The following is a 23,270-nucleotide window of genomic DNA, read 5'->3' as shown; positions in this document are numbered from 1 at the left end:
GTGTGAACTAAGATTAATAACCGTTTGCAATTACGCACAAAGCAAAGAACCTTTCTAGAAGTCTTAGGAAAAGTTTATGATGTTCTTAAGGTTATGGTTTGTTTCAACAGCAAATTTCAAAACCTTAAATGGTGCAAAAAGTACTAACATCCTAACTGTAACCAGATTTTATGTTATCCAGAGAAGAGAAGCTGGTTGAAATATCCTAAAAAACACTGTGATTTTTAAAAGAGCAAATTGCCATTTTCCTAAATATCAAGAGGGCAAGAAATGAGAAACAGCCATGTGGTTTCACAAACTCTCTATTTAGAGGCTAGAAGGAAAGAAAAATTTGTACCACATACTGTGGGAAGGATTAAGGCCATTCCCTCAGTCAGGCCTAGTAAGGAAGCAATATAAACAACAGTAAGGTAGGAAAACCATAAAAAGAGTAAGGAAAAAACATGCATACAGTAGACATGTAAAGGGTTCAGTGATATTTACCTATAAGAGAGAAGGAGGGGAATTACAACAGAGGACAAATCAAGAACAAGTCTGGCATTAGAATTTCCCAAACAAAGGGCAAAGTAGGTTATTAGCATCCACCCTGACATCAACTCTGTCATCACTCCCATCCACCAACACTTCCTTGCCTTTGTATTGGTACGAACCACTAATAAGAAATCAAGGCATCTTCTCCCTTCAACTTGGAGCCCAGGGGAAAAGAGGCTCCTGAGGTCTGCCAAGTCCAATCACCAGAGCTAGGTTTCCATGAAGTAGTTTTGGACCAAATACTAAATAAGTTTTCAAGTGCTCCTTTGCCTGGCCTTGTCCTGCAAGTATCTCTCTCCCTTGGTGATCTTGTTGACGGAGAATTTAGCTATCTGGAGTCCTGGTTATTTCCCTCTCTTCTCATAGAGAGGACATGACTCACAGTACTGACGTCGTTACTATACAAATGCACTCTCAGAAGAGGGTCACGGTATCCAACCGGTTTTAAAGGAAGAAAAAAAAACACCAGAAGAATGAAATCGCAAGGAACAACATCCAACCGAAATTGGCTGGGTCTTGAACAGTAAATCACTAGTTAACTAAGCAAGCCACAAAACAAAAGGAACCTGGGTGCCTCAGGTCAGTGTACCTGGTGGGCCACTGCAGTAGTCTCTTCATCCAAAAGGAATTTCACAGTTGGAAAGTCCTTCTGAATGAACAGCACTTGGCACCAAAAAGCTAGGCATGTTTTCAGAAAATGCTCACCACCCCACGTCACTACCTCATCAGCAGTGAAGAGACAGGGTGATCCTTATGCGGTCACTTCCTGAAATCACCTCCAGCTTACTTCAGGATGTCAGTGAGATACGCTCACCAGTCCCTATCACAAGGTGTCCATAAAACATCCTCTTTTAGTAATCTTCTGGCATTTCTTCTAGCCTTTCAAGGGGACTGTGCCAGAAACCTCTTCCTGATGAAAAAAAACAAAACAAAACAAAACAAAACAAAACAAAACAAAACAAAAAACCACCTCACAATCTAGTTGGCCTAGCCAGGTCAATCATTTCCATTTCATAGTACAGATAGAACTCAATTTGGCTGGAAAATATACTCCCCGTATTTAAAATGTCTTAGACATCTATCCAGTAAAATATTCCAATTTGGGGGGGGGGGCTACTTTCCCTTTAGTCTCCTAGAGTCAGCTAGGCCCTTGGTCATGGCTCTCCCCCAATGTGTTTGCAACTGCTTTCTTCTGCATCCGGAGGACACATGGCTTAGATTTTGATTAGAGACAATAAGACTGGGTTTTTTCAAGGTTTAGAATCAAAACACTTTGAAAAGATAATCTACTTATCAAATTTAAGGTGATCCGGTCCCACCACCAATGACAAAAAGATACTGAGTTAAAGCAAAATGAAGGGCAAAATGAAGTGCTTTTTTAGATTTGAAAGATCAGTTTGATTCTGTTCATATGAGCCACAGGGGTGGACTGGGCACATCACAGGAAATGTCAAGGTTGGCTATCAATACAACCCAAGACCCATTAGGAAAGGACAACAGCAACCACTAACCACAGGAACCAGCAGCCAGAAGCTGTCCTAAAAGCTGCCACTGGTTAGAAATTGGGAAGGTCCCAAATGTACCACGTGATTAGGTCTGTAGCACAGAGAGACTCCCAAAACTGAAAACAATCAGGTTAGTGTAAAATAAAATGTCAGGCAGCAATCCAGTACTCACCTTTGTCATGAACACAAACTGAGAGTTTCTGAACACCATCAACCAGAACATTCTGTGTGTTGCCATGTCCATCTTCTGAGTCGCTGTCATCAAACTGAGCCTCTATAATGACATCAGGACTGTCATTATAGCCTTTCACGGACTGCTGCGGGAGATGGCTTCCACAGAGCTCTTCAGGGAGATCTAATTCATCGGTACCTTCTGTTTCTTTGTCATTGCTCTCTGGTTTAATTACCTGAAGAAAATAGAAAAGTTCTGCTAAATCACTGGAGGGAAGAACAGGAAATAACAGATTTAGCTTTTTTCATTTTCCTTTCTGAAGGAAAAAAACTGCACATTCAGAAGCTCAAAGCAATGGACACTCGCCATGTAGCCTGAAAAAAAATATTTATTTTCCAGGTACACGGACCACTTTATGGAAATGATCAATTCAGCAATGCCAGGGTGGCACTCAGCTCCTCAAGGTGCCCAAGATTAATGTCATATCTACTCCTCATTTTTCTGATGTACATTTTCATCCCCTCATCAGAGGCCCTGAATACCACAAGGACTATGCTGCTTCACAAGGGTTCATCACAAGGGATCAATGAATATCTTCAGAGGTGATAAAAGAACTCAACATAGTATGTTACTGTGCTCCCAAATGAAGCCACAAGAATATAAGGTGAAATGGAAAAAAACAAAATTAACTGTAAATAAGAGTTTATAAATGTTCTCATAAAAAATGTAAACTCTTAATTCTCCATTTTGAGGCTTGAAATCAGTATACAAAGCACACAACTGATGGATATTTATAGAACTAAGGAAGCATTACATGACAATATTTTCAAAAAAAAGAAAAGGAGTAAAGCAAACAGAAGAAGAGTCCAGATACTAATCCACTTAATGAATTTGTCACATAACAGTCATATGTCAGTACTTTGATTTCTATGGATTTCTGTAGCAGTTTCTCAATGTGTTTATATTTGAGAGGTCTAATATTTTTCTGAGTTTAAACTTAAAGTTTCAAGTTAGATGCCTGCCTTCAACAAGCCAGATTAACATCTGAATTAGACCACACAAAGATCATATTAATAAGGGGTCTTTGTTTTATACAAGGCAGAGAAAGCTATTAAAAGAAATCTTTCCCAAAACATTGTCATGTCACAGATTCCAATTAACAACATAACCATCCCCAGACAATGAATATTATCTTCAGCCAGAAAATCAAAGTAAAATACTACAAAGGTATTCACAATCAGAATAAAGATTCTAAGAATATATTCCCAAGTTTTTAAAAAAGTGACTTCAAGAAAATGCGGTAACAGAAAAACGTGTAAGCAATAATTTTCCAGAGTAAAATTGTGCCCTTTAATAGCATTTTCTTGATTCCCAATTTCTGAATATATTTAATGAAATTTTCTTTCAAGTCTTGCCATGTTTTGACTGTTGTCAGATTCATTCAATCATTTGTTCATTCTTTCATTCATCCATTTGTTCATTATTTCATTATGAGAAGTTTGAAGGTTCCTTTTCTTTGATACTAAAAGAAAAAAAATCAGCTGGTTAGGCCAGAAATCTCTAAAAAGATCCCCTTAGGCCTCTTACTGCATGAGAACATAAGAGTAAAGCCATAGTTAGGTCTTTAAATTAATATACAATCATAAACCCAACTCCGCTTATCACATAAGTCCGGTTTTCATAACTGACCCAACGTAGATCATTCAAAAAACAGAATTTGCTGACAAGTTAGGGAAGAAAAAGAACTTGACATCTGTGTCTGGCAAATTCAGTAACGGGAAGATCTGCCCCTGACCATCCTCAAAGAATTTACACCCTTGAGCATTGTCAGAACAGCCCAAAGCACAGGCAGGAGGTATGTGTGCACACTCTGGGTCTAAAGCATGGTGGCTACAACAGGATCGCTGATCTATTGTTTTTTCTGCACCATTCCCACACATAATTTCTCTCAGAGAGAGAGAATGACTGGCGTGCTAGAGTTAGACTCGCTGGTAGCATATAGTCTTCTGGGAAGATGTTAAGCTAAGAGTCCGTGCTTTTAGTTTCCATTATGTATTTATTTCTGCCACTCATGGTTTCACAAAGGATTTGGTTCCCACAGGCCATGAAGAAAATCTTACAAGGGGAATCAGAATTCTGACATTATCAACTTTGAATGCTTAACTATCCTACAACGAAAAGTAGTCTTTTTCCATATGTATGTGTGTGTGTGTGTGCGCGCGCGCGCGCAAAACATAACAATTCTGTAATTGCCATGATTCTGCTATTAAGAATTATGCTTTTATGGTTTGGCTCCCTCCCTTTTTTTTTTTTCTCCTTCCCCTCCCCCATGGTCTTCTGTTAAGTTTCTCAGGATCCACATAAGAGTGAAAACATATGATATCTGTCTTTCTCTGTATGGCTTATTTCACTTAGCATTACACTCTCCAGTTCCATCCACATTGCTACAAAAGGCCATATTTCATTCTTTCTCATTGCCACGTAGTATTCCATTGTGTATATGAACCACAATTTCTTTATCCATTCATCAGTTGATGGACATTTAGGCTCTTTCCATAATTTGGCTATTGTTGAAAGTGCTGCTATAAACATTGGGGTACAGGTGCCCCTATGCATCAGCACTCCTGTATCCCTTGGGTAAATTCCTAGCAGTGCTATTGCTGGGTCATAGGGTCGACTCTTAAAAACTGAGAACAAACTGAGGGTTGATGGGGGGTGGGAGATGGGTATTGAGGAGGGCACCTGTTGGGATGAGCACTGGGTGTTGTATGGAAACCAATCTGACAATACATTTCATATTAAAAAATAAATAAAACTAATGATCCATAAGAAAAAGAAAGGATTATGCTTTGGCTCAAAAGTAAAAGGTTCAAATAAAAGTCAATGCGAAGAGGAGATCAGGGGAAAGCAATAACCACAGTATGCCAAGCCTGATTGTATAGCACATTTTAAAACCAGAGCCTGGTTCTGACTTTATGACAATCTCCATGGTTTAGATTAGCTACGTTTAAGAATTAGTATTTTAGGCACTAAATTTACTTTTGAGTTACTGTATCAAAAATGTTGTACAGAGGCAGGACTTCATGAATCAAGTCATTCGAAAATATGTAGTAAAAATATAAATTAATATCCTGTATTTAGAAGTATTTTTATTCTATTTTGTTATGCCAGCACATGAAAGAACAGAAATACATTCTTTAAAAATGTAAAAGATTGGGGCGCCTGGGTGGCTCAGGCAGTTAAGCGTCAACTTCAGCTCAGGTCATGACCCCCCAGTCCATGGGTTTGAGCCCCGGCTTGGGCTCTGTGCTGACAGCTCAGAGCCTGGAGCCTGCTTCGGATTCTGTGTCTCCCTCTCTCTCTGCCCCTCCCCCACTCATGCTCTGTCTTTCTCCATCTCTCAAAAATAAATAAACATTAAAAAAAAATTTTTTTTTTTTTTTAAAGATCATCATAAGACCACAGGATAAAAAAGACACTCTAAAACTACTCCATATCACACACTGGTTAAGAGTGAGGGTTGCAGGACCCTGAGAGAAATGGCTAATTCAAGTCTGGAGCAGAAAATAGATAAGATGAACCTGGAACATCTTGTCATACCAGGAAAATAAGGAAGCTATCAAAGGCTACTAGGATCTTATCTAAAAAACTCAGGAATCACCATGAAAAAGCTCTCACTGGTCAACCTTAAGCATTTATCCCCTTTCCTGTACAACCTACCTCAGGTTAACCAAATAATTGATGAAGTAAAGTTCTTCTTGACTGAAGAGTTTCAGCTAGTTAAGAAGGAAGGAAAGACATTCAATATCACATTTTGCCATCCCTATTGAAATAATGGATTTAGGAAATGATTATCAATGGTTGCTGAAACCAATTAAGTCATAACCTGATGGGGATGGAGTTTTATAATAAATGAACCAGAGTAGCAATACCTGTACTGACTAATCAATATAAATATCTTAAAAAGAGAAAGAACCATAGTGCTTCCTCATGGATTATAATTGTAAATACATACCATTATCCATAAAGTATTTTTCCCCCAAACTGACCTTGAATCTGACCTGAAACAGGGATCAGAGGAGCACGTTAAACAACACTAGGGACAGGATCCATTTACACTCACTCCCCAGGTGATTTCATCCAGTCTCATGGCTTTAAACCTCTCTATATGCTATTAACTCCCGAAATTAAATGCCTAGCCTCAACCTTTCCCCTGAATGCCAGACTCCTATCCAATTGCCTACCTGACACCTTCCTTTGGATATTTGTTGGCACCTGAAACGAGAAAGCCAACCCTTGGTCCCCACTAGAACCCACTCCTCTCCCAGCATTTGCTCTCTCAGCAGATGGCACCAGACCATGTCACCTTCCTCTCATGCCCCACATCCAATCCATCAGAAGAGCCCGCTGGTCCTTCCTTTCAAATATCTCTTCTTGACATTTACACTGCTACTGCACAAGCAACCTTTATCTCCTTGCTGAACTACTGTGATAACCAGTCTCCTGATTTCCGTTTTGGACCAAAGCAGTTACAGTGATGCTTTTAAAACATAAATCAGGGAGTTCCTGGGTGGCTTCGTCGGCTGAGCGTCCGACTTCAGCTCAGGTCATGATCTCACGGCTCATGGGTTCAAGCCCCACATCGGGCTCTGTGCTGACAGCTTGGAGCCTGGAACCTGCTGTGGATACTGTGTCTCCCTCTCTCTCTCTGCCTCTCCCTCACTTGCTCTCTCTCTCTCCCCCCAAAAATAAACAAACATTTAAAAAAATTTAAAACATAAATCAGATCATGTCATTCTCCCAATGGCTTCTAACACCATTCCATTATCATGCCACAAGGCCTTGTCAAACCAGGCCCCTGTTACTGTTCCAGTCTCATTTTCTATAACTTCTTCCTTGCAAATTACACTCCAATCCTAGAGATCTTCTTGCTATTCCCAGAACACTAAAACCATCCATCCTGAGGCTTTTGCATTGCCATTCCCTCAACCTAGAAAACTCTGTGCCCAGCTATTCTTAGGTCTCAATCTCTTCGTTTTGTTCACATCTCTCCCCAAATGTCCTTCTCTTAGAGAGGCCTTCCCTGATCACGTTAACTGAAACAGCCCCACCTGGCTGTCATTATTCTATCCTCTTGCCCTGCTTTATTTTTCATCACTGTACTTATCCCTACTTGGCAATATATTACATGCTTAGGTACTTCCTGTCTCCCAACTAAAATGTAGGTTTCATGAGCACAGAGTCTATTTTATTCACTGCTATATTGCAAGAGTTGAGAAGAGCAATTCGTAGCCACTCAGATATATGTTCACTGAATGAATACAGCAGCTGATTAGGAAAGAACTTGTTCGGAGTCTACCTTCTCTGATAAACTGTAAAACTCCGTGAAGTGAGCGTGGCTAGGCCTGACACAGGGTATGCCCAATCTAATTTGAGTGGACAAAGAACAGGAGGTGGCACACTGCATCTAACATCTCCACATATCTAAAATCTGTCTCCCAAGGCTTCGTCCAATTGGCTTGGTTTTCTATAAGCCAGAGTCCACTGCACAGTCTCCCCAGTTCCTCCCCACTACCTGCCCCAGGCAAGAGTAATCTCTCCCTGTTTTGAAGTCTCAAAGCAATTATATGTACCTCTATGGCACTTTGCCATTTCTTCACTATGTTAGTGCTATGTACATATATGATTAGCATGATCCATTACCTCACATGCTTACCAGTTGTATCTTATATATCTTTGTATATTCTATAGCAACTTGCAGAATCATTCTAGGTGCTCCATATTTGATCACCAAACAGATGGGTAAATGGGTTGAAAAAATGAGTATAAAATATGATCAGGATGCAAAAGAACTTTCACAATGGTTTCCAGACACAAGAGTATGTGGGTCAGAAACCAGTAGCCCAGTTTTCCTTAGATCTGTAAAGTAAGAGCACTTCTTCTGTGGGATTGACCTTGAAAATGTTGAAAAGTCCCACTCAGTGGTTTTCAGCTTTGACCTTTAGCAGATCCCTCCGAGAATCCGATGAAAGCTGTAAACCCTTCCTCCACAGAAAAATACACATCTAAGTAGACAGAAAAAACTCTGTAAGAAAGCACAGGTAGGGAGAGTCAAGGGTCTGGTGCCGAAGGCCACCAGTCCAGGCTGATGAATATTTTGGAGCTCTGGGCTCAGAGTGAAAGAGGGGGGCCCTGAAGAAAATGGATATATCACTGACCTGGTGAACTGAGGACTTTAAAAACTCCTCTGGGTTCCTCCACAGACCCGAGGGTGAGGCAGCTGACTGTACGTCTTACTCCCAGTGCATGCTGCAACTGGGGTTATTCTCCCTTGGAGGTTTAGTCTAGTCTCTGGAGGACAGGACAGAAACGGATCAGTGAGGGAAGCAAATCACTGGGTCACACAGAACTTTTTCTCTCTCTGTCTTGTTCCATGAACAGGGTAGGATGAGCATCACATAAACCCTGCTAACAAAAATAAACAAGGAAAATACAGGCAGATATCAACTGGGGCGTATGGCTCTGAAATAAAAGTGTCACTTGAAGCTACTAAAAATGCTCAAGAAACAACAGCACTCTACAATACTTTTTAATTTTGAATTCCTGAAACCCTCCTTCCCAAACACAAATGCGCACACACATGCACACAGAAATATTTGTCAGAGATACCCTGCAGTCAGCTTGACCAAGGGTAAGTCTGTCATCTACCTATCGTCTCCTTTTGGGATGTAAAATTGGGTGACAGAATGGTGTGGCAGTGCGATGAGAGGACCAGACGATCCCCTTTCTCCATCGGGCTACAATCCTTATGCTCTGGGGGATGGACAGCAGTAATCTGGCCTCTTCAGCAGTACCAGGGAGGAGGCCTGATAACTCTTAGAATGAAATTAAGGGAAGCCTATGAGAAGCTTACTATTGAAAGGAAAGGAAGAGGCCTAAGCCCAGAATCTTGAGTTCAGAGACACAAGAGAGAAGGAGACACACCTTTTAGAAAAGAGGATGGGTGCACCATGACTTCTGTACTTTAAGAGGAACATAAGCCCTGTTTAGCAAAGGAACGGCAAAACACTTTGTAGAATCCCCCAACTTCGAACACAAGAATGTCTGCCAAATCAGAGACCCTATGCAATTATGTAAGTAGAAAATGACTAAGGAAGAAGCTACTATAAAAGACTGGCAGAATTTTAGGAAACACTACCTGAGAAAATATATAGGGAAATACATACTAGACAGACACAAAAGCACTGCCTTAAAAAATAATGATAAATTAAACTCCAGTAAAATAAAATTTTTCCTTCTATTCTAAGATAACACTAAAAATATTTGTTAAAGATAAGCCATAGATACGCTCATATCCAGAACATAAAAAGCTCCTACAGATCAATGAAAGACAGAAAATCCAACAGAGAAATGGGGAAAAGGCTTAAAGGCACTTTACAAGACAGAAATGTTAACCAGCCAGTAAAGATGGAAAGGTGTTCAGCCTCGTTAGTCATCAGAGGGGCGCCTGGGTGGCTCAGTCTGTTAAGCGTCTAACTCAGGTCATGATCTCACGGTTCTTGTGTTCAAGCCCTGCGTCGGGCTCTGTGCTGACAACTCAGAGCCTGGAGCCTGCTTCGGATTCTGTGTCTCCCCTCTCTCTGCCCCTCCCCTGCTCATGCTCTGTCTCTGTTTCCCTCAAAAATAAATTAACATTTTAAAAAATTTTAAAAAAAACAACCACAATGAGATGTCACTACAAAGCCACGGGTAGGCAAAAACTGAAAATCCTGACAATATCAAATGTTATTAGCAAGAATGTACAGCACTATACTGCTGGTCTGAATGGAAACTGTCCAGCCTTTTGTAGAACACATCAGCACTGTGCAGCAAAGTAGAAAACAGACCCATTCGATTCCTGTGCAGGCTTATTACAATATGTTGTCCTGCCTCCCTCCAGATTTGACAGGTGAACCCATGGAAAAAGACAAGACCACACTGGGAAAGGACATTTATGCAAAAGCAAGGAGATAAGAAGGTGCAATTTTCCGTTAGTAAAGGCAAGTAATGGTGACAATGTACGTAAGAGTGAGAAAGAAGGATGAAAAAGCATACATGAAAAGCCCTAAATGCCAATCGAATGAGTCAGGTCTTTACCATAAAGTTTGTGAAGTGGGGAAGTCAGGAAAAGTGGTTAAAAGCAGGAACTCTAGTCAACACTACTGGGTTCACATCACACTCTGCCACTTACTAGCTATACCGCTTTGGGAAAGTTATTTAATCTCTTTTTTTAATATTAAATATAATGTATTGTCAAATTGGCTTCCAGACAACACCCAGTGCTCATCCCAACAGGTGCCCTCCTCAATGCCCATCACCCACTTTCCCCTCTCCCCAGCCCCCATCAACCCTCAGTGTGTTCTCAGTGTTTAAGAGACTATTTAATCTCTTTGAATCTCAGGATGGTTGTTTGGGTTTTGTTTTGTTTTTTTTTTTTTAATCTTTAAAATGAGGACAAGAGTATCCAGTATTAGAAGGTTATTATGGAACTGAGATAATTTATGAAAAGCTCTTGGGACAGGTGTCTGGAGCTTAATATTTGTTTAAGGGAAAAACAAATTTAGCCTTTACACCCAAAATGTCCAAGGTGGTGAGGACATCCAGATGGCAGCTGGAAATGTAGGTGTGGGGATGGGAAGAGTGTACTGGAAGAAATTAAACACAGGGGACTGACAATTAACCAAAGCTGCCCCAGGACCAACCAAGTGTCAACTGACAAGTGGAGAATAGAGCCCTGAGAAAAGACTCAAATAAAGGGGGTTCAACAAGGAACAGGAGCTAGTGAAGCAGAGAGAATTTAAATACTTATGAATATGCTAAACACTAAGGCTTTTATTGTCATTTGTCATTTTCTTAATGCACAATCTTCCCTGTGCATTTCACATATTAACTGATTTGATCCCCACAATGACCCTGGGTGATACACAGGACAGTAACTATGTCTATCTCAGAGGGCAAAAATAGGGTCAGACATGTCACAGTCCCACAGCTCTAAATGGCAAAGCTGTGACATGCACACAGACCTAGGGCTCTGTGTCCAGTATCCTTAGTCTTGGACACTCACTCCCATGGGAGATTTCCCGCCAACAGATTCAGAGTGAGCTTTGCACACATAGCTCCTACCACTAACATCCACTGCAGGAAATGCCTCTACATCTTTTGCCTGCCAGAAAATACCCAAAATTCAAGATCCAGCTCTTCTGTGAATGCTTCTGTGGGTAACCTCCCTAAGAAATTTTCTATTTTTTTGCTTTGCTTCGCTGTTATTCCTTAACTATTCTTTCATTTGTAAGATTTCTTGATCAGGCTATATTCCATTTATTTGTTTGCATATTTAGCTTTTCCACCAGACAGCAAACCATGCCACATTCATTTCTTATATTCCCCAGAGGCTACCAAAACGCTTGGCATTTAAAACATGCTCGATAAATATTGGTTTTCTTTCTTCTGAAGAGAATGAGAAAGGCTTAAATCAATTATAAAAGAAGCGTTCTAAAAAAAAAAAATGACAAGAAGTGAATAAAATAACTACCAAGCAGCAAGAACCAGCAAAATTCAGATGCCTATCTAAACGACACTGCACAAGACTGCACTGCCCTCCATTAACACACTGTCTGGAAGCCAGGAAAAAGTCACCAGTTACTTTACCACAATTGAAACTTAATCACCATAAAAAGAAAATACAAATACAGACCCAAATGCAAATGAATAAAATTGGAAGACATTTAAATAAATGCACTTTTCTAAAATAATTCTAGTGGCGCCTGGAATGGCTCAGTTGGCTAAGCATCCGACTTCAGTTCAGCTCATGATCTCACAGTTCAAGTCTGAGCCCCACATCGGGCTCTCTGCTGTCAGCGCAGAGCCAGCTTCGGATCCTCTGCCCCCCACCCCCCCCGCCCCTCCCCAACTTGTGCTCTCCCTCTCTCTCTCTCTCTCTCTCTCCCTCCCTCCCTCCAAAATAAATAAATATTTAAAAATTTTTAAATAATTCTAAGCCTTCATATCTAAATGACAGCTCCTGTTTTGGGGCCCCCGGGTGGCTCCGTGGGTTAAGCATCTGACTCTTTGATTTCGGCTCAGGCCATAACCTCATGGTTGTGGGACGGAGCCCGGCATCGGGCTCTGCACTGGGCGTGGAGTCTGCTTAAGATTCTCTCTCCCTCTCCCTCTGCCCCTCCCCAGCTCACGCACACACTCTTTCAATCAATCGATCAATCAATCACCCAATCAATATTACAACTCCAGTTTCAATGTAAACTCAAATGTAACCATAAAGTTCACCATTCCCCAATTTGAAAACAATAGTTTTGGCAAGAAAAATTGTGAATGCCTGATAAAAAAAGAGAAAAGGCCCAGATCTGGGCATTTCCTGATTGCTGCAGAGTTGTGAAAGTACAAATCCATCCCTCAGAAAGGGGGTGGAAAACATCTGCACCGAGCTATAAAGTAATCAACTGCAAAGTGCAACTCAAAGTCACCAGAACCAAGAAACTAGTCACTTCATAAACTGTTTGATATTGATTCGATGTTTCTTTCCCTTCCTTTTATAATTAATATGATGTATTTCAAAACTGGGGAACAACAGAAAGAATTCCTGTAACGAAACAATTCCAGCGGAATCCTAAATAAAAATGCCAAGAAACATTTTCATCATGCTAGCTTACCCAAACTCCAAGCGTGAAACATTTCATAGTTTTCCTGTTGACTGATAAAGAAAAACCCTTCCTTAAACATAAAAGCCATCTTTGAAAAGTGCTATATCACCTCTTACAAAAAGAGCAAGTCCATATTAGCACTGGAAAGTTCTATTCCAAGTGAATAAATTCTATTACATTCCCCCAGGGCAGAGGGTTGCTATCAACTTGCTATAATGGAGTTTTTCCAAAAGATTTACACATACCTATGTCTACAAGCCATTTCTGCTGAATGGGCTGTTTACAACAGGGTCAGCTGAAAGGCTCTGTGCGCGGGACGGGACGTAACGCCCTGCCTATCCTCCTACCTGAGCCTCCGATTCAGAGCTAACGCGTGTCACAAAGTCCACCTACGAGCTGCTTTTCATTTTTTGGCTCCTCTGGCTGGGCTTAAGTGACAGCACTCACTTGCCACACATGTTTTAGCAAACTTTCAAATCCCTTAATGGCACACTTGGGACACAGTATAATACACTGTTCAGGAAATACCTTGGAGCCAAGAAAAGCAATTGATATTTCCACAGGGAGTTCTTGACAAGGCTTGCCAATAAGCTTCTTTCGTTATAAAATATGACCAGAGACATATCATTTTAGAGACCTATTACAAACATTCTTAAAGGCATAGGTGTTACTGGGAACTTTGTTTGCCTAAGGTGGTTCATCCAAAAGTACCTTTTTATTTAGTTAACAGGAACAGAACAAACTATTTCCATTCTACTGGTTACTCGGGCAAAAAATCCTGTTACCGTTATCGATCAATCCCTCCTTCCTTCCCTTCCTCCCTGCCCTCTCTCCCTCTCTCCCTCCCCCCACCTCACACACACACACCACCACGACCACCACCACCATCACACCTGTTAGCTCACCCTATCACTTCTATCTTTGTGGCCACCACGGCCACCACCGAGTTTAGGCTCCATCATCTCTCACCTGAATACGGACAACAGCCTCGTAAGGGGTCTCCCCGTTTCTATGCTCACACCCTTCCAGTCTGTTCCCAACACAGCAGAGTGAGTCTATGAAATGTAAGTCATATCGTGTCAAATTCTCTGCTCCAAACCCTCCAAGGCTTGCCACCTCCATCAGAGCTAAAACTCCAATACTGACTGAAACACAGGCCCTCCCTGACCCATACCTCTACCTCATGATCCCTCTGACCTCATCTCCAACTATTCTCTGCCTCAGCTCTTTGCTATTCCTTGAACACGTTAGGCACATATTTGCTGGCCCCCAAGACAGCTCCCTCACTTCCTTCCACTCTTTCTTAAAGTCACCTTCTTGACGAGGCCTTCTTTGGTTGCCCTATTTAAAATCTCAACCCCATCCCCAAAACATGTATCTCATTTATTTTCCCCTTTAGCACTTACCGCTATTGAGCACGCTACACGTAGTGTTTTATTCACATTATTATGTCTTTCCCAGTAAAACACAAGCTCCCCAAAGGCAAGGACGTTGTCTGTTTGCTCACTGTTATATTCCCAGCACTTAATACGGTAACTAATCTAATGCCTCCAACACGATCCCCATCTTAATGTGCCACTATCACCTTACACTCAAAACATCCAAAACCACTCTCATCCTTCCCCTCAAAGCATTCCCTTTTCCTGTTCTTCTTTCCAACACCATTACCACTTTCTTTCAGGCCTTGCAACCTCAAAACCTCACAACTACACTTGACTCTTCCTAACTGCTGAACCCAATCCTTCACTTGTCTTTTTATTTTTTTTTTATTATTTTTTTTTTTTTAGCGTTTATTTATTTTTGGAACAGAGAGAGACAGAGCATGAACGGGGGAGGGCCAGAGAGAGAGGGAGACACAGAATCGGAAGCAGGCTCCGGGCTCTGAGCCATCAGCCCAGAGCCCGACGCGGGGCTCGAACTCACGAACCGCGAGATCGTGACCTGAGCCGAAGTCGGACGCTCAACCGACTGAGCCACCCAGGCGCCCCTCACTTGTCTTTTTAAAAGTGCTCTTACAACTCCACAAATTCCCTGGTATGCTCACGTCTCAGCCTACAGATTTCCAAAATTTTTTAAAAATTGATTAAATTACCTTATTGCTCAAAAATTTCCCACAAATTTCTCTTCCCTAGAGAAACTAATTCTCTGTTTTGGGGCTTATCATGCAAAGACCTTTTGAAGGTCCACTGACCTTTTTTTTTTTTTTAATGTTCATTTACTTTTGAGAGAGAGAGAGAAAGAAAGAAAGAGTTTGAGTGGGCAAGGGGCAGAGAGGGGGAGACACAGAATCCGAAGCAGGCTCCGGGCTTCGAGCTGTCAGCACAGAGCCCGACGCAGGGCTCGAACTCAAGAACCGCGAGATCATGACCTGAACCGAAGTTGGACACTTAACCAACTGGGCCACCCAGGCGCCCCTCCACTGAGAGAATATACGTGCACGTGTGAGTGGGGGAGGGACGAAGGGAGGGGGGGATGAGAGAGAATCCCAAGCAGGTTCCATGCCATCAGCACTGACAGATCACAGCCTGACGCGGGGCTGATCCCATGAACCATGAGGTCATGACCTAAGCCAAAATCAAGAGTCAGACGCTCAACCAACTGAGCCACCCAGGAGCATTTGACCATTTTAATCTTACCTGCCAATTCCTTCCATTATATACCATTCACAGGCCACTGCAAACTCTTTCCTGGCTTAGATCACACCAACTCAAAAACAGATTTCAAGCAACTTAGAACAGTAGGATCTGTCTCCCTCTTTTTATTTATCTGTGACTGCAGTAAGGAAAACTATATAACTCCCTTTAAAAATGATTCAATTTTGTTTGAAATATTTTAAGTAAAGAAGCAAAAGGGGCTCTTGCAGAAATGATCTGGATCTGGCAAGGAACAGATCAGGCTGTGCAGACCAGGCTTGGACTGCAGGAAAGGAAGGGTGCAAAGGTCTAACAAGTCAGGGGTTAGAGTTTTTGGACACTGCTCCTAAAAGATCACGGGACTTGAAACAGAACTATGGGTGTCCCGTAACATGTACCCTCTCTCCTCTTCTGCATGGCCACCACAAGCAACTAACCAACCACTGCCTAACTCTGGTATAACCAAGCCTCTGCACCTAGTCACCCAGGAGAGGAAGAAACAATTATGCTTCGCCTTAAAGGAGACATAGGTCATAAAACACAGCAGAATCCAACTGGGGTAATCTCAGTAAGCAAGGTATTAAATGTTTTGATGCCAGAAACGAGCAAAGAGATAGGCAATAGATTTTGGCAGAAAGTCACATCAAGTTCTGAAGCTCAGGAACAAATAAAGAAAAGTCAGGCAAGAAGCTGGATAGAAGCAAATCTGGGAAACGGACCCTAGGGAAGAGCTCTTAAGAGAGATAGAAGAACTGGATGAAAGACTTTCCAACAACAGAGTCCATGGAAGGAAGAGATCATCACAGAGATTTAGTAAAAGAAAGTATACATGTACAAGTAACTCTGTACATAGTGGTTGCTTTCTTTTGAATCTTCATCTTCACTGTATTTTTAAGTGTCAAAAACATATTCAATACATTAATAACGACTAGATTAGCTGCAAGAGACAGAAAAAACAATTTGAGGGGCACCTGGGTGGCTCAGTCGGTTAAGCGTTCGACTTCGGCTCAGGTCATGATCTCACGGTCCGTGGGTTCGAGCCCCATATCGGGCTCTGTGCTGACAGCTCGGAGCCTGGAGCCTGTTTTGGATTCTGTGTCTCCCTCTCTCTCTGCCCCTCCCTGTTCATGCTCTGTCTCTGTCTCAAAAATAAATAAAAATTAAAAAAAAAAAAGAAAAAACAATTTTAAATTGGCTCTTTTAAGTTATCGAGTCTACCTGATCAGATTGAAAGGCTCATCTGGTATTTGTGACAGAGCGAGAGAGAGGGAGAGAGAGAGACAGAGAGAGAATGGGTATATGTGTCTCAGCTCAGACTCCGTCAATATTAGCTCTATTACCAGGGCAGCCTCCTTCTCACAGTGTAAGGATTCCAACAGCTTCATAATTATATCCTATCCTCTTAGAGACCCCAGGGGGTGGGGGGGTGGGGAGGAAGGGAGAAATCCTTATGCAGGCGCTCTGCAAAAAAAGTCCCAGGATTACTCTGCTGGGGTTGATCTGGGTCGCATGTCCATTCGTGAGTCAATCACTAGGGCAAGGAGGTGAGCTAGACTGATACGTCCCTGTATCTGAGGAATGTGACCAATTTTTCAATCCTTAGAAAAAACAAAGCCACAGTATCCTTAGAAATGCTCGAAGTACGGCTCTTTTTAAAGACAATTATCTGTATTTATTCACAGAAGCCTACTGATATAATTTCCAACTGTTTCCCTGAATCAAAGATCATTCCTCTTTTAGAATCATAACCATTTTTGAAGTGAAATCAAAGTAGGGATGTAACATAACTCAGGAAAGAAAATACCCTAAAAAGTTTAAACAACATGGTCAAGAATGTAGAGCACATGTCAAATAAAGATTATTTGTATTTAAAGTTTTTACATGGATAGAGACAGCTGCAGTATCTGACCTCGGATTCCTTCATATCACACCAATCTCCAGCCAAGTGGATTTCCCATCTTTGACATACTTTAATATCCTGGCCCTTGCTGAAAAATAAGCTCAATTCGCAGGCCATTTCAGAAAACCACACAGTATATGATGAAAGTTTTTCAGCAAGACAAGGAAGATTCAGAACAGTAACGTAAGGGGTACAATCCAAGAGCCTAATGATGTTCCTACAGACAATTTACTATTAGATTAACCACAATCATCTGAAAAGTCAACCAACGAACATCTGAACAACCACCTTCGTATATTGATAATGAAAACTGAAACCACATTTCTTTGATTAGTGGCTGCGGGCACACTATAAACTCTCTGCCTATTACTAGACTTTTAAAATAAATTTAAGTTATGGCCAACTCGGAAACTCTACTTGTATCTGCAATTCTCCTTCCTTCTTTACACCTGAAGCCACAGATAGAGTGATCTAGCTCTGGATACTATTTCTCGCCTTGAGGGCTTTGCTTACTTGGTAATACCCACCTCCATTTCATTCCTCACTCCCTCTCTATGATAAACCTTTCTAATATCAGCATTCAATATTCTCCATCATTTTCAACCTTTGAAAACATTCTCATAAATCTGGAATAGCTATATTAACATCAGATTCAATTTTTTTTTAAGTATTACAGAGGTCAAAGAGGAATATTTTGTGTTAAAAGAGTGAAAGAGCGACCTGAGTGGTTCAGGTGATTGAGTGTCCAATTTTGGCTCAGGTCGTGATATCGCAGTTTGTGAGTTCAAGCCCCACACTGAACTCACTGCTGTCAGCGCACAGCCCGCTTCAGATCCTCTGTTCCCCTCTCTCTCTCTGTCCCTCCACTGCTTATGCTCTCTCAAAAGTAAATAAAACATGGGGCGCCTGGGTGGCTCAGTCGGTTAAGCGTCCGACTTTGGCTCAGGTCATGATCTCACGGTCTGTGAGTTCGAGCCCCGTGTCGGGCTCTGTGCTAACAGCTCAGAGCCTGGAGCCTGTTTCAGATTCTGTGTCTTCCTCTCTCTCTGCCCCTCCCCTGTTCATGCTCTGTCTCTCTCTGTCTCAAAAATAAAAAATAAACGTTAAAAAAAATTTTTTTTAAAAGTAAATAAAACATTAAAAAAATAAGTTAAAAAAAGAGTCAATGCATTAGTAAGATGTAATATATAATATATACGCACCTAATAAAAATATCTCAAGCCTGATGAAGCAAAAACTGACAAAAGTAAAGGAGAAATAAACAAATCCTCAACTATAGACATTTTAACAAATAAGTATAAAACAACTAGAAAAATATATATATGTAGTTGTATGTATAAACAACACACACATATGAAATGTATATCAAAGAACTTTCATCCACATTACATAAATAAGTCTTATAATTCATTAATACAAAAACAAGCCAATACAAAAAATGGGTAAAAGACTTGCATAGACACTTCAGAAAAGATTATATATACATATATATACATATATATATATATATACACATATATATACATATATACATGAATGGCTAGTGAGCACACAACCAAAAAATGTTCAGCATCATTATGTCATCAGGGAAATGCAAAACAAAAGACAGCAAACAGGGGCACCTGGGTGGTTCAGTCAGTTAAGATCACAATCTCATGGTTCACAGGTCTGAGCCCCACGTAGGGCTCTGTGCTGGTGGCGCGGAACTTGGTTGGGATTCTCTCCTCCCACCCTCTGCCACCCGACTCTGCCCCTCCCCTCACACTCATTTTCTATCTCTCAAAATAAACTTAAAAAAAAAAAGAGCAAACCACCACCACAACCAAAAGTGAATATTCCTATACAACTACTGTAATGGTTTAAAATTATACTACCATGTCCTGGTAAGGATATGGAGAAACTGACTCTCTCATACATTTTTAATGGAAGTAAAATATGGTACAACTACCCCGGAAAATAGCTTCATGGGTTCTTATAAACACATGCCTACCATATGACCCAGCAATTCCACTTATGGCTATTTAACCAAGATGAATAAAAACATATGTCCATACGAAGACAGGTACAGCAGTGGTCATAGAAGTTGTATTACTAAAGGTCAAAAAAAATGAAAACAATCCAAAGGTTCTTCAACTGGTGGAAGGATAAACAAACTCTGGAACATCTATTTGGTGGAGTCCTAGTCCACAACATAAACAACATGGACGGATCTCACATGCAGGATGCTAACAGAAAAAGGCCAGACTCAAAATAATTCCATTTATAGAACATTCTACAAAAGGCAAACCCATAGGGACATAAGACACATTAGTGATTGGCAAGGGCTGAGGGGTGAAAGGAAGTGCAGACTAAAAAGGGAGGCAAGGGAACCTGGGGTATGATGGGACTGTTTTCTGTCCTGACTGTGGTAGAGGTTACACAAATCTATAGAGCTTTTAAAATTCATAAAACCAAATGCTAAAATGAGAGATTTTTACTGTATGTAAATATGTGAATCAAATAAATCTCTTTTGTACCCAATCCAAATAAGTTCAGCATCTATACACACAGGGGAGCAAAAATCCAACTAAAACATGGAAAGTATGGGCCAAGATTATCAAATGATGATACCAAATATTTTTCATTCTGCCAAAATTTGAAATCCAATAAACATTTATCAAAATCTTATAATGTTGACAGGCATCTGTTAGGCATTAAATAACCCCTCCTTACAATGAGGTGACACTTAATAGTCTCATAAAACACTCAAAAATATCATCACTAGTACCAGGCTACTGATACCCAGAAATAAGTAGGACCCACAAGGCACATCCCCAAATATCTTTAACCAAAAGCAAACATCATTCAAAGGGCATAAGCTCTGGGCAATGAAAGGAATGACGGCTTCCAGCTGAGATGACCAACGAAGGGCATATGAAAGATAGTGGTAACAACACGGGTCAAAAGGATGACACTGATGAAAAAGATGGCATGGAAAAAGTCCCGGGAAGTAGGCATGTTTGAGAAACAACAAGGAGACAAGTGTGATTGGGGCTGGAAGCTTCTGAAGAGCCCCCCACCACTTTCACCTCTACACAAAATCCACAAGGAAGACTAAGCTTTCTTGCCAGAGAGAGGCATGACTGCCATCCAGATGTCCCCTGGAATGCACTTGAGTATAAGAACAAATGCAGCCTTTCTTTTTTCTCTACGTGACGCTTTAGAAAAAGAAACACAGTCATCAAGACAGATATCAATATAAAATGACGTAACACGCTAAACACAAGTAGAGCTGCCACTGATCGACTGGCTATGGGACTCCATGTAGAAAAGCGAGAACTCCCAACTTTCTAAGGACTCACGCTCAAAAATAATGCGGTAAAACAGTGGAGAATCAGGGCCTGAGTGAGGAGGCAGGAGCTCAAGAGGAATTGAAGCCTAAGCAAGAAGGATGACCTAATGGACTAGCAGGCCAGTAATATCAGCATACTGGTTACAAACAGGATGAGTGACAAAGTAAATACAACGTGGACAAGAAGCATGTTTCTCCCTATGAGAAGGAGTCACAACTACAGAAAGGAGGGAACTATCATGAACCCTGTGGTGTTGGAGCTATCAGTGTGAACTCAGTTTTCAAGATAGGTAGGTAGGCAGGTAGGCAGACAGACAGACAGACTGGAAGGAAGGAGTATATACACATACGTATATTTCCTAGTTCTGTTCACTGAGAGAGGTTGGGAGCATCCGGATTTCTCTACTACAAAGAATGAGGGCTTCTTAGAAAACAACAAGCAGGGAAAGATGAGGCTGGAACATCTCCAGAAAACAAAGACGTGTTCAAAGAAGGAATGAGAACATGTCAACATGACACAGGAGCCAACTTGGGGGGCTTCTGCTGGCCAAATCTGGAGCAACTGGAAGAAAAGAGTGATAATGACAGATTATTCCTCTGGGAAATTACATAATCCGCTCTTTCCCAAAGAGCATCTCCATAGCCACACTTTTCAGGAATTGTGAATTCAAACACTTGCTCGATAGTATGGTAGTGCCCTTCTGTTCATCTAAGACATCCAGTGTCCCTTCCACACCAGCGGGTCATGACAGCATGAGTGCCTGTCTCGCCCTATAATAAAACTGGACCAGCCAAGGACAGAGAAGTGGCTTCTCAGCAGAGATGACTCCAGAGGAAGCAACATGTCTCAATTCCTGAAACCAAGGCGGGCGTTCTTCTATCTCCGCACACCCAGAGCGAGAGTGCCCAGAAGGTGGACGAGAAGACTCTGAGAATCTAAAGAAAATTTCCCTAAGATCTTTGAATGGATGCTGACATGACTTTAAAAACAGACTTGTCTAAGGAAGTTGTTTTAAGAGCAAAAACTAAAAGGTTGCTCTTGGTGTTGTTTACTTTGGTTGGCCCTAAGTATGGTCTGTAGCATCAGCATTACTTTACAATGGGGAGTGGGGGGATCTTTCACTAACGAAGAAGTTCCTTCCCTACCATGGAAACTATATTCCTGAACAACGGTACATAACCCAATGTCATTTCCAATTTATATTTCACATAAAGTCTTGTTTCATTTCAAACCGACAAGACCTCAAATATCCCCTGTGGGCTCTGTGCACATGAACTACCCTTCTATGGTTCAGAAGCTGACACAACACAGGAAGTTGTTGTGAACTCTGAGACCCGTCTGGTTGCCGCATATAAGATTATCCCTGGAGGTAATCTGTGTATGAAATTTAACTTTGAAGAAGCAGAAAAGAATACAAAAGAACCCTGGCCACAAGCTGTAAAGTACAGAACTGTGTGTACATGTGTGTTCACAATAACATAAAAGAGCAAGGCACTAATCTACATTGTGGTGGATCATCTTTTCAAGCGAAGACCTGCCCAAAGCTTTAGGAACAAAGTTACCTTAACAAGAAGCTCTCCAGCTTCACTGGGCAGGTCTCCAGTCATGCAAGAAACATGTCTTTGCTTTCCCGTTAGCACTTCCTTCCTTGCTTTACAGACAGCTAAGCCCAGGTAACGAACAGCTGTATTTCAACAAGAGGGGCCCAAAAGAATCTCTTTGGGGTTACAGAATGAGCAGCCCCAGATACTGCTTTCACAATCAGATGCTAAAATCTGGTCTTAAAGGGTTATTCTAAAGAAACAAAACAGATGAACACAGGAGAAGGGTGGGGTGGGAGGGAGAGAAAAGAGAAGGAGGCAAACCATAAGAGACTCTTAGCTATAGAGAACAAACTGAGAGTCGACGGAGGGAGGGTGGCAGGGAGATGGGCTAATGGGGGATGGGTATTAAGGAAGGCACATGTTGTGATGTGCACTGGGTGTGGTATATGCAAGTGATGAATCACTAAATTCTACTCCTGAAACCAATATTACACTATGTTAACTAACTAGAATTTAAAAGAAGACTTGAAACCACACACACACACACACACACACACACACACACACACACACACACACACAGAGTTATTCTTAAGTCATTTAAATTTCAGGCTTATGCTGGGTTTGGTGGTATTATTTTTGATACTTAAGCCAGTGGTGAGTCTTCTGATGGTAGAGTACCATTTTTTTTTTAACCAATAATTTTCTAGGAGCACAAGGCTGGAGAAATACAATTTTCATATTGTTTTATTTGAATCATTTTAAAAGCTGTCATCTTTCCCCTACCTTGATAGAAGCATAAAAAATGAGTTCAATGTAAGCTAGTTCAGCCATATAACCTCACAGTTTATGCCACTAAAAAATTCTTCTGAAAATGATCCTGGGCAGAAATTTTTGTATACAAAGTATCAGCCAAGAACAAATTTTTACAGCTGACTTCTAAACCCTTTAAAATT

At 41.2% G+C, this 23,270-nt stretch overlaps 1 protein-coding gene across 7 annotated transcripts in view; it reads right to left on the bottom strand.

The window, feature by feature from the left end:
- DIS3L2 (DIS3 like 3'-5' exoribonuclease 2) overlaps positions 1-23,270 on the bottom strand; it is a 346,637-nt gene that overhangs the window by 220,705 nt on the left and 102,662 nt on the right. For 6 of the 7 annotated variants that reach the window (XM_042995635.1, XM_042995640.1, XM_042995639.1 and 3 more), the window contains exon 6: positions 2,209-2,443. In XM_042995635.1, the coding sequence (XP_042851569.1) occupies positions 2,209-2,443 (235 nt within the window). Of the gene's footprint in view, positions 1-1,252; positions 1,342-2,208; positions 2,444-23,270 lie in introns of those variants that run through there. The other variant, XM_007082969.3, reaches the window with a different exon arrangement.

Source organism: Panthera tigris, chromosome C1 (assembly GCF_018350195.1).
Source record: "Panthera tigris isolate Pti1 chromosome C1, P.tigris_Pti1_mat1.1, whole genome shotgun sequence".
In the NCBI taxonomy this organism is placed as follows: Eukaryota; Metazoa; Chordata; class Mammalia; order Carnivora; family Felidae; genus Panthera; species Panthera tigris.
This window is presented reverse-complemented; position numbering and strand designations above follow the sequence as displayed.